The sequence below is a fragment of the Aquarana catesbeiana genome, linkage group LG02 (genome assembly GCF_042186555.1).
Source record: "Aquarana catesbeiana isolate 2022-GZ linkage group LG02, ASM4218655v1, whole genome shotgun sequence".
NCBI lineage: Eukaryota > Metazoa > Chordata > Amphibia > Anura > Ranidae > Aquarana > Aquarana catesbeiana.
The window spans coordinates 238,825,804-238,838,130 of record NC_133325.1 but is presented as its reverse complement, the minus strand read 5'-3'; the positions used below and the strand labels follow the sequence as shown (position 1 = coordinate 238,838,130).

General features: G+C 46.3%; 1 protein-coding gene across 2 annotated transcripts in view; it reads left to right on the top strand.

The window, feature by feature from the left end:
- TBC1D4 (TBC1 domain family member 4) overlaps positions 1 to 12,327 on the top strand; it is a 265,438-nt gene that overhangs the window by 175,393 nt on the left and 77,718 nt on the right. For both annotated transcript variants that reach the window (XM_073614264.1, XM_073614263.1), the window contains exons 5-7: positions 1,496 to 1,628; positions 5,749 to 5,840; positions 6,989 to 7,099. In XM_073614264.1, the coding sequence (XP_073470365.1) occupies positions 1,496 to 1,628; positions 5,749 to 5,840; positions 6,989 to 7,099 (336 nt within the window). The remainder of the gene's footprint in view (positions 1 to 1,495; positions 1,629 to 5,748; positions 5,841 to 6,988; positions 7,100 to 12,327) is intronic.

Sequence of the window (12,327 nt, the reverse complement as noted above, 5' to 3'; positions counted from 1 at the left end):
ACCCCCCCCCACAGACATACATACACCTCTGCAATCCTCAGGACATCTTTGCACTCTGCTGAACATGTCTACACCCCCACACCTCTGTACCCACCTCCCACATACACATCTGCACCTCTGTATCCCTCCAGCACACCATTGTGCACTGCAGCAAGTGAACTTAGCACCCCGCACACCCCTAGGACCCCTTTCACACGGGGCAGACCTGTCCTAATGCAGAGCGGACATGGACACAGCATGCTGCTCTCTATGGGGCTTTTGGATGGAAACGGACCACCTGTCCATTTCCATCTGACTGTCATCCAATTCGATCCGCCAGACGGATAGGGAATGGATCTCCCATCTGTTTGTTTTTAGTGGACAGGATCGGATGTCCACTGACATTCACGGCACCATAGAGTGCTATGGATGGTCTGATCGGGTCTGCCAAAAAAAATGGACAGGCGGACCTGATCAGTCTGCCAGTGTGAAAGGGGTCTAAAACATCTGTGCTCTGTACCTAATTAATGTGCACCTCCAACCCCCATATCTCTGTACACACAAACACACACACTCTCACCCCATGGTCACTCACTCAAATGTTGATGATAGTCTGTGGTCAGCATCTCCCTCTGCACCTCAGATTACTAATGTTGCAGTTTAGTATGCAGTGGGGGGAGGTGGGTTGGAGCGATCAGCAGCTCTATCTTGCCCGCGGGCCTCGGAATCTCCCTGGGGCTAGTAGTTCTCTTCCTGAGTGTATTCAGTGGAGAGGGGAGGGGCCTCTGACCTGGGCATGTATCGGCTTCTCTCTTCAGTGTACATGTGAGTCGTTCTGCTTGTACACTCTTGCTGATACATACCCGGGTCAGAGGCCCCTCCCCTATCCACTGTAAACACTCGGAAAGAGAACTACTAGCCGCAGGGAGATTCAGCGGCCCGCAGGCACCATAGAGCTTCAGATCGCCACTGCATACTAAACTGACAGCCAGAGGTGCAGGGGAGATGCCGAGTCTTGGGGGGGGGGCCCCACAGCGGCTGAACTCCAGGGCCCTGACGCAAGTGCAACTGCTGCGACCCTGGTAGTTCCGCCACTGCACCCATCTACCCTTGTACTCTATGATCACATAGTGATAGACCATTGTCAACTACCCTTGTACTCTATGATCACATAGTGATAGACCATTGTCACCAAAAAAAAGAAAGTAATCGAAATTTTAATTTTTTGGGTTGTCTTCTGGATAACCGGTAAGAGAAAATCTGCCTGTGGGGATACATGTTTTGGGAACAATACCTCCAAAAGAGACATTCCCCTCGCATTGGGAAATTTTTCTCTGACTTCCTGTTGCATCTCCAGGAGGGACATTTCCTTAGTGGTGCAGACATCAAAAAACATTCTTACGGGGGTTTTAGCCCTTCTGTACTCTTCTAAACTTTAAAACATTTGGGCTATACATACTTTGATAGATTTATTTTTCTGCATTCTATTCATTGTGTGTCTTTGGTTGCCCATTAGGTGGATGAAATCATGCTGACATTGAAGCAAGCTTTCAGCACTGCTGCTGCACTCCAAAATGCCAAGACTCAAGTCAAGCTATGTGAGGCCTGTCCTATGCATGCTCTGCACAAACTGTGTGAGCGAATCGAAGGTATGAGTTTGAGTTCATGTTTCTTCACTATTGTAAGATCCCCTTTCACACTGAGACAGATTTCATTTTAGCGCTAGAAATAGCGCCTAAAAAACTGGCTCCCATTCTCTGCAATGGGTGCTTTCACACCCTGGCAGTGCACTTGCGGGACATTCAGAAAAGTCCTGCAAGCAGCATCTTTGGGGCGGTTTGTATACAGCCCTTCCAAAACGCCCCTGCCCATTGCATGAATGGGCAGCGCTTCCAAAGCGCCTGAAAAGCGTTTCGGAAGTGCCGCAGCACAGGAGTTTTTAACCTGCCACTTGGTGCAGAAGTAGCGAATATCTCCTAAATGGTTCACGTTTAGGAGATAGACCTTGTACTTACAGGTAAGCTTTATTATCCACTTAAGGCCCAGTTTTATCATGACCAGGGCATTTTTTGCTATAAAGCACTGCGCTGCTTTAACTGGCAATTGTGCGGCCATGCAACACTGTACACAAAGAAAAATGTTATCATTTTTTTCACACAAATTAAACTTACTTTTGGGGGCATTTGATCACCACTGGATTTTTTTTATTTTTTGCAATATAAATGAAAAAAAAAAAACGATATTTTCTACTTTCTGTTATGAAACTTTTCCAATTAAATCAAATTTCTTCCTAAATTTAGGCCAATGTGTTCTGCTACATGTTTTCAGTAAAAACAATCCCAATAAGTGTAAATTAATTGGTTTGTGTGAAAGTTGTAGTGCCTACAAACTAGTGTGTTTTTGTGTGTGTATATATGTGTGTATGTGTGTATGTGTGTATATATATACATATATATATATATATATATATATATACATACATACATACATACATACATACATACATACATACATACACAGGGCTCAAAATTTCAAGTCCTGAGCTACTAGCCAGGCCTCAAGGGCAGAGGTGTAACTAGAACCTTCAGGCCCCCCCGGGCAAGGAACCATGAAGGGCCCCCTGACCTCTGGTCCCGGGGCCCTTTCCAATAATGTGTTTAAATGTGTAAAGACATATATGCGTACATAATGATAATGTATTTTGTGTTTTATTCATTGACGAACACGGCTACTCTTCTTTTGATATTCATAACAAATAGGGTTTTATAGCGCCACCAAGCAGGAGTTGGACAGTTGGCAGAAAAAACTCAGCGCCTCCTATGGGCAGTTCTCTCTTGCATAAAATCCCCTCACTGCATAGGTCACTAGTTCTTTCTGCCTAGTGTTCAGGAGTATGGACCTATTTCCCTGCTGATACTTGTGCTCTTGCTGATTCCTCTTTCTTTTTATCCTTTTTTCCTGCTGCAGAGATCTTCAATCAACAGCCAGGCTGGGAGAGGGGCAGGATATTTGAAATCCATGTGGTCACCCCAGTCCGGCTAACGAGCACATGCAGACCCTTAGCTACCCGCGACCAGGGCGGCCAACAAGGGCAAATGTCTCGCAGGGACACATATGACCGGAGTCCATGTTGCAGTGTTACCCTGGCCAACAGACCCTCCACCACAGTGGTGAGGTCTCGGGAGCTGAATTGTTAAGTAGATGCCCCCCTTCCCTCCCCGGATGCCTTGTAGGGCACAGAAGATCCCCCCGGCTGTATTGCTGAGCCTCTCACCCTGCCCAGCAATGCTTCCTTGCCTGTGGATAGCTGAGCTTCCCTCCTCTCCCCTGTCTCTGACTGCGGCTCCCGATTGTCTGTTTCAGCTCCCTGGGAGGGTTGGGGGGGTGCAGTCTCAGCAACAGGGCACATTTGGCACTCTGTGGGGATTACTCTGGGGATCAGTGTGGTGTTTTGCTACTGTGGAGCTGCCATGTGCTCCTGTCGGGTCGGAAGCCATTTTCTCTTAGCCTAACCAGCCATATCTATAGAGGGGAACGGAGGCCATCTTCCTGGAGACCACACTGGCAGCCATTTTGCAGCAGTCAAATATGCAAAAGCCGCCTATGGGATAGCCACGCAGCGACGCCCATCTTTTTGTCCTTCGTTGCTAGGGCGGAGGCAAGGGGCAGTCCTGGGACTCTGATGGAACCATGCTTTCTACCAGTCAGGTGAGCAGCGGCTCATGAGTTACAGCTTCTGGGGCAGTTATCCTGTGTTGAGTCTGTTCTGGGACCTACCTCCCCCAACACTGCTGTGGGCTAGTTCTGGGGTGGTTAACTCTTCTCTGTCCCCCCCCTTCTCCTGGGTGGAACATGCTGTGCTCTGTTGGGTGGCTTTATGGAATACCAGAAAACCACCTCCCCTCCAGACCGCCTTCAGGGGGGAGACTGGTCATTCTGTACCCTCAGCTCCCTTGGTCTCGGTGGACACCTTGTCAACAGTCCTGGGGTAATTTTATCTCCCAAAAGGAAGTGGTGTTTTGTCACAAGAGGAGCAGAAAATGCCCATCACCCGCATCTTCAGATGCCTCTGAGCCGGAGTTGGGCTCTGCCATTGCAAACTCCTCCCCCGCGGACCCTATTGACGCATCCTAGAATTCCCCAGATAGCAAGGACATGTCGGTAAATTAGAAGGTGTTAGTCGCACCACTCATCCCCATATGAGAGATGCTTAAGTTTGAGGCTACTACTGGGAAAATGTAGACGATCCCTGTACCTTTTGGTACTCACAAGCTGGCTCATATTTTGACAAATTTGGTTATATGGCCTGGGAGCATCTGAAGCGTCCCTTTGTAAACCCTACATGCTTCGCTGTACGTTTTCCCTTTGAGGGGGCCCTTCTGAAGAAGTGGACCTCCCCTCTGGTAGTGGATTTGCCTTTTTCCAGGCTCAACAAGGCCACCATGTTTTCGGAGAAAGGATCAGCTTTCTTTACGGATCCGACGGACCATAAGACGGATTCCCTTGCCTGTCCATGTTTACTATTGCTGTGTCGATGCTTCAACCTGTTTTGGCCATGGCCCTGGTCTCTCAAACATTAACTGAGTGGTCCTGGGTTTTTGAAGCAAGGTGCAGCCTCTACTGAATTGTCCTAGGCGTATGTGCAACTGGCAGCCCAGTTGGTGCAGGGGTTAAATTACGTGTGTGATGCATCGCTTGATGTTGCCCTGTTTCTCTCCAGGCTCAATGGACGGTCAGAGGAAGGGCATGGTGGCCTCTTCTGCCACTATTTCCCATTGGATTTGGCAGACTGTTGTTAATGCTTATGCCATTAGGGGTGGGTGCCTCCCTTCCCTGTGGGTGCATTCCACCAGGGTGATTAGTGTATCCTTGGCGTTCCAACATCAGTCATCTGTGTTTTAATTTTGCAAGGCAGAGACCTGGTTATCTGTGCACACTTTTACAAAGTTCTACCAAGTCAATGTTTTGGTATCCTTGGATGCTAGTTTTGGCCGCAGAATTTTCAGGCTTCTGTTTGTTGTTTTCAGGGGGCCCCTTGGGGTGGTTCAGGGGTTGGTGTGTTTGCCTGGTTGCTGGTTTTCCCACCTCTCATTTTTGGCACTGCTTTGAGACGTCCTTATCTATTATGAATATCAAGAGAAGAGCAGCTGTGTCCTTCAATGAACGAAAGAGAAAAAAGATTTACTCCCTGTAAAATCCCTTTCCCAGAGTTCATTGACTGACACAGTACCCACCCCTATGTTGGAGTTTTTATTTCTGACACTGCTTTATTAGAAACTGGTTACCTATGCAATGAGAGGGGGTTTTATGAAAGAGCAGAGTGCCCATAAGAAGTGCTGAGTTTTTTTTTTTTCCTGCCTACTGTCCTACCCCTGGTAGATGGCGCTAGAAAAGAGCAGGTGTGTCTGTCAATGAACTCCGAAATTAACTGATTTTACGGTGAGCAGGAAAATGGCATTTTCCTCTTTGTTTAGACTTAATTTATGCGCTTACAAATGCATATACATGCGTTTATACAAGTAATCGCATAGAGCACATGTTCTTAGATCCAGTTTTTTGGATTCTGTGTTACAGATCTGAAAGCAGCTCATGTTTACGCACCTGTTTGAATGGCTTCATTGAAAACAATTTAGCTGCATTCAGATCCATAATTAAAAACCCTTGTTTATGTGTTTTTTTTTATGGCTGTGTGAATGAGGCCTTCTTATTGTAGAAATTATTAATCTATTTTTCTTTACTTATTGACAATGTTCATTTTTGATTGTTTAGGGCAGTATCCTCCAAGAGCCAAGCTGGTAATACAGAGACAACTGTCTTTGCTGTCAGACAATGAACAAGCTGACATTTTTGAACGTGTCCAGGTATTTCTTGTTTTGTTTTTGTTCAAATGCCTGTTTATGACTCAAGTGTGACAGTTCAAGTACAGATTGCAACTCTTAGGCCATGAAACAGTTAAGATTTTAATGAGCACCTCCAGGCTTTGATTGCTTATTAACACACATACAAAGATTTTCCAAGATCTTGAAAAATTCCAAAGTGACTTGCAACATCTCTTCTGAAAAAAAAATTCACAAATTGGAACAAAAATGCTAATAACACGTCTATCAAAGTTTTTGCAGCTGGTTAAGAAACCTTTACTATTTTGCCACTTTTTCTGAATTATGCTGCATTATGTTTTCGGTATCTTTAGAGCCCATTCACACAGGGGCAACTTTGGATCCGACTTCAAGTCGCCCCTAGTCGCCTCAAGTCGCGCTACATGAATAAATCAATGTAAGTGAATGGATCTGTCTTAATGCACACTACTGCAGTCGCTCCGACTTCAGAAAAGGTTCCTGTACTACTTCAATCCGACTTGAAGGCAACTTGTACCCATTGATTTCAATGGAAGTTGCCTCCAAGTCTGATCACTGTTCATACTGAGGCAACTTTACAGGAAGCAGAAAGGAAACAGAAAGTAATTTCCTCCACTAAACAGCCACCCCCCTCCTTCTCACACACAGCTGATAAGCTCTGATTGGCCACTTGTAAAGTTCCCTGTCCTGGAGGCGACTTCAAGTTGTGTTGTAAGTTGCCCCAAGTCGTGCTGTGATTCATACTCAAGTCGTGTCCAAGTTGCCTCCCAAAGTCGTGCTGGAAGTCGTGTTGCCCCTGTGTGAATGGGCTGTGAGAGTTTTTAGATTTGTTTGTTTTTTCTTTTTAAATCTACAGGTTACCTGGTATTAAATTGTTTTACCAGGAATTTTATGGTGCAAACAAACAATAAGCTACTAATTGAATTGGTTAATCTTTTATTTCTTACTGGGTTTTTATAGTGCTGGCCCTAGTTCAAAATAGATTCATAACCCTTGTTATTCAGTCTAAAAAAATGTTAGCCCTGCAGATTGTGTTTATTAATGGCCACTGAAAGGAACTATTTAGAAATGTTTACACGCTTTCTTATGTATGTACAGAATACACATAAGCATGTTTGGCATATAACCATGTTTCTGTTCTCCATCCATTTCAGAAAATGAAAGCTACAAGCGACCAGGAGGAGAATGAACTTGTCATACTTCATCTTAGACAATTATGTGAGACCAAGCAGAAAACCCATGTTCATATTGGAGAGATGCAGTCGGTAAATCATGTATTCAGGATGAATAATGCAGATTTTATTTATATCATTTTGCTGAAGTTCATGGTATTGATGTTGGCTAGTAAGATTTGCTAAGCGATAAGCATTCAATGGAGCTTGTGGAAAGACTTATGGGAAACTAGATTATCTGGAATCCTTTTATTGTATGAAAGTGTTAAATAACATGATTTCAATTTATATATGCACAAACTCATGTCTTCTAGCATTGATAATATTTTTGGGTAGTCCAATTTTGGATCTAAAGGGGCAGCTCTTAGCTAGTTGGGCAAGGTTATCCTAAATCGTATGGCCCAGGCTTAAAGCAGTTGTAAAGGCTGAAAGTTTCATGAAGGTAAAAAACCTTTGTGTGTGCTGAGCCCCTCATACTTACTGGATCCCCCTCCCGATCCAGCAGTGTGCATAGGACCCGCACGGGTGAGTGGTGCGGCTCTTGTTCTAGGATGACGTTATATGACGGCACCCCAGAATGGCCGCTCGGGGCTTACAGCGCGCCGATCGTGGCCACGCTAGGACATGGCGCGACCCCGATCTCGGTAAAGAGCCAATGGCGCGGCTCTTTACACATGTGATCGGCTGTGTCCAATCACAGCTGGTAAATGCGGAAGTGTTCTTTATCAGCTCTCCTCGCCTCACACTAACAGAATGTGTGGCGAAGAGAGCCGATAGCGGCATCTTCTCGCAGGGAAGACCAGGACAGTTAATCGGGGCACTGATCACCGGTACTCTGATTACAGTAAAGCTCCAGCTGTGCCCATCAGTGACCCCAATCAGTGCCCATTAGTGATGCCAGTCAGTGCTGCCTTTCAGTGCCACCTAATCAGTGCAGCCTATCAGTGCCACCTCATCAGCGCACATCAGTGATGGAAAAAAATTACTTATTTACAGCAATTACTGACAGAAACTAAAAAAAACTTGTTTCCCCCCCCCCCAACATTCTTGGTCTTTTTTCTTTTTAGTAAAAAATAAAAAACCCAGCAGTGATTAAATACCACCAAAAGAAAGGTCTATTTGTGTGAAAAAAATGATAAAAATTTCATTTGGGTACAGTGTTGCATGACTGCGCTATATACATTAAAATTGTGAGAGTGCTGAAAGCTGAAGATTTGCCTGGGCAGGAAGGGGGTGAAAGTGCCCAGTAGGCAAGTGGTTTAAAAAAAATTAGTTTAATAAAGAAGAACTTTAGTAAGAAATCAAACTCCTGCTGGATCAATAAAGGCTTGCCCCTTTTGCGGGTATAGCTATGTAAAATATTAAAAATATGTGTCTATACTGTTTAAAATTCAGTAATCCATTGTCTCTCCCTGCTCCGCACATGCTCAGTTGCTTTCTATTTTTAGGCACTGTGCTGAATTTGTAGAGGCCAATCTGATGACAGCCTAACGATTTACTGCTGCTCAGGGGATCTGGGCTTCAGCAAAATGGCTACTCAAGCAAGAAAAAAACGGAACAATGCTGGAGGCAATTTACAGTACACACTAATGTAGCATAGCATAATTATTAATGTGGAATGCATGTTCCTTGCTAAAGAACATTAATTTTTATCAGGTTGATGGGTAAAGTTCCTTTTTAAATGAAGTTTCATGTGCACTTTTATTTAAAGGGACATAGGGCTCAGCAGTAAAACCTGTTGCTAGAAGGAAAATAAAAATTCTGTGCACGGCAGTTGCCAAATATGTTGCAGTAGATAACTCATGTTAACAAGGTCCTGGTTAGTCTTCATGCAAGTTAATGTTATTTAAAAAAAAATGCTAAATGGTGATTTGTGTATAAAATGTTTTAAATCGGTCATATCTTTGTATCCATAATGATAAGGCGGCTCTTTGTTACAGGTCTTATAGACAACCTAAACAGCAGATGATGTGCCATTTGGTGTATCCAGCTGAGATATTTTAGTCTGCTATGAATTTGATTCACACATCATGAGCAGCCATGACTAATACATTATACCCCAGTGACCAGCTCTGATCTTTACTGGCATATTATTAATGTTCCTTTCTGACACCGCTTTCATTTAAATGAAAAATAGATCTCTATAACCTTCTGGAACATGGTAGTGATAAGTGTATTTTTGGTTTCTGATATGGCAAATGATATGTCTTCATGATACTGTAGATGTGTCTGGTTTTGTTTGCTAAATGTTTCCTATTTCTGGGTTGAATCTCTAATAAATTAGCCTGAAAATGTGCCTATGGCTGCACAGCCTGGCTGTTATCACACTTCACTAGAGCTGAGCTCCAGATTGGAGGAAGAAGGGTCAGTACTCTGGCTCTGAATGTGTGCGTACGTTTTAAGATGCATTAAATGTTTTTAACTTGTTCGCTGTTAGATCACATCAAATTAGTTTCTTGATCTTGCTCCTGGCCTAGATATAGAAACTAGCTGCATCTATGTACCTTGGAGGGGAAGACTTATAATCGTAAATGAAAGATATTCAGCCGTCTGAAACTCGAATGCAGATATAGAAGAAATTGGAGTCATTGGTATGCTATCTGTTCTCATTGACATTTACTTGTCATCGCTTACAAAAAGTTGCCATAGAAAGTTTGTGAGTTTAAAGATCTTCACCCTGTAAATGATAATTAAAATGTCAGCAGCTACAAATACTGTGTAGACACACAGGTACCCAGGGCTGGTGCAATGATTTTTGACACCCTAGGTGAAACCTCATTTTGCCACCCCCCTGGCTCCACACCTTACTCCACCCCTTTGCCCTGCCCATGTATACCCCACCTTTTTAATTAAGCGCCCATCAAATGTGGCCCACCAGCGCCCATCAAATTCAGCCTCACCAGCATCCAATGCAGCCTACCAGCGCCCATCAAATGCAGCCTCACCAGCATCCAATGCAGCCTCACCAGCGCCCATCAGATGCAGCCTCACCAGCGCCCATCAGATGCAGCCTCACCAGCGCCCATCAGATGCAGCCTCACCAGCGCCCATCAGATGCAGCCTCACCAGCGCCCATCAGATGCAGCCTCACCAGCGCCCATCAGATGCAGCCTCACCAGCGCCCATCAGATGCAGCCTCACCAGCGCCCATCAGATGCAGCCTCACCAGCGCCCATCAGATGCAGCCTCACCAGCGCCCATCAGATGCAGCCTCACCAGCGCCCATCAGATGCAGCCTCACCAGCGCCCATCAGATGCAGCCTCACCAGCGCCCATCAGATGCAGCCTCACCAGCGCCCATCAGATGCAGCCTCACCAGCGCCCATCAGATGCAGCCTCACCAGCGCCCATCAGATGCAGCCTCACCAGCGCCCATCAGATGCAGCCTCACCAGCGCCCATCAGATGCAGCCTCACCAGCGCCCATCAGATGCAGCCTCACCAGCGCCCATCAGATGCAGCCTCACCAGGGCCCATCAGATGCAGCCTCACCAGGGCCCATCAGATGCAGCCTCACCAGGGCCCATCAGATGCAGCCTCACCAGGGCCCATCAGATGCAGCCTCACCAGGGCCCATCAAATGCAGCCTCACCAGGGCCCATCAAATGCAGCCTCACCAGGGCCCATCAAATGCAGCCTCACCAGGGCCCATCAAATGCAGCCTCACCAGGGCCCATCAAATGCAGCCTCACCAGGGCCCATCAAATGCAGCCTCACCAGGGCCCATCAAATGCAGCCTCACCAGGGCCCATCAAATGCAGCCTCACCAGGGCCCATCAAATGCAGCCTCACCAGGGCCCATCAAATGCAGCCTCACCAGGGCCCATCAAATGCAGCCTCACCAGGGCCCATCAAATGCAGCCTCACCAGGGCCCATCAAATGCAGCCTCACCAGGGCCCATCAAATGCAGCCTCACCAGGGCCCATCAAATGCAGCCTCACCAGGGCCCATCAAATGCAGCCTCACCAGGGCCCATCAAATGCAGCCTCACCAGCGCCCATCAAATGCAGCCTCACCAGCGCCCATCAAATGCAGCCTCACCAGCGCCCATCAATGAATGTTTGCCTGCTTTCATTAATTTGGGAGTCTGAACACCAACACAGTCCTCCGCTGCCCCTGCGCCTCTGACACTATGTGCGAACGGCGTGGCGGCCGCCTGCTGATTCTGGGACTTAGTTGCTTGCTGCAGAGAGAAGAGAGTAGGAACACCAGTGGCCAGGCGCCCTAGGCAGCAGTGCGCCAAGGCAGCTGCCTAGTGGTAGCAACGACCCTGCACATACCTGTCCCTGGATCCAGCAATGTCCTCACCTGAACCAGCTCTTTGACTGTTGTGAGGTCTAGGCGCTGGGCTCTTAACTGTGGGCAGCCAGCTGTGACTGCTTGCAACTCCACAGTCAGCTGCCCGCTGTGCATGCCTGAGCCGTGCTGCACCCCGAGAATGCTCCTGCAGTCTCCTGGGACCTGTGATGTGTCCCGAGTCTATTTGGCTAAATGTTGGTTTTTACACAGGTTGCTGCTATTTGTTTTTGCTCGCTGTACAGCAGGGGTTCCTGACCTTTTGCCTTCCCTGGGCCACATTGGAAGAAGAGGGATGTCTTGGGCCACACATAAAATACACTAACCATAAGGATAGCTCATGAGTAGAAAAAGTCAGCCAGATTACAAGTAAACGATCACCGATATAGATATACCTATCTGAGTAAGAAAACATTTTTGTAATATTTTTTATTAGAAAAGTAAAAGAGGGCAACATAAAACTAGTGCAATGTTTGAGACTTTTTTTATATAAACGAATGCATCAATATCTGGTTCGATGGATGTTATAGCAATTCCCAATGAATTCTCAAGGTGTTTATCAGATATTTAGGTTCTAATTTGCCCTTCATGTGCCTTATCCTTGAAGATAGTTGCTAACAAATAGAGGTACTGCTGAAAACTGATGACATGAATAAAGCATGATCATGAACAGTGGGATTTTTTTTTTTTTGGGAAGTTAAGAGCCCATTCACACAGGGGCAGCAAAACTTCCAGTGCGACTTTGGGAGGCAACTTGAACACGACTTGAGTATGACAGTGCGACTTGGGGCGACTTCAGCGCGACTTACAGCATGACTTGAAGTCACCTCCAGGATAAGGAACTGAACATACCAGGCTCTTGGGTCTGGTATAGATGTTAAGGGGAACCCCCTACGCTGAAAAAACGATGTGGGGATCCCCCCAAAATCCATACCAGACCCTTATCCGAGCACGCAGCCCGGCTGGTCAGGAAAGGGGGTGGGGACGAGCAAGCGCCCTCCCCCCCCGAACCCTACCAGGCCACA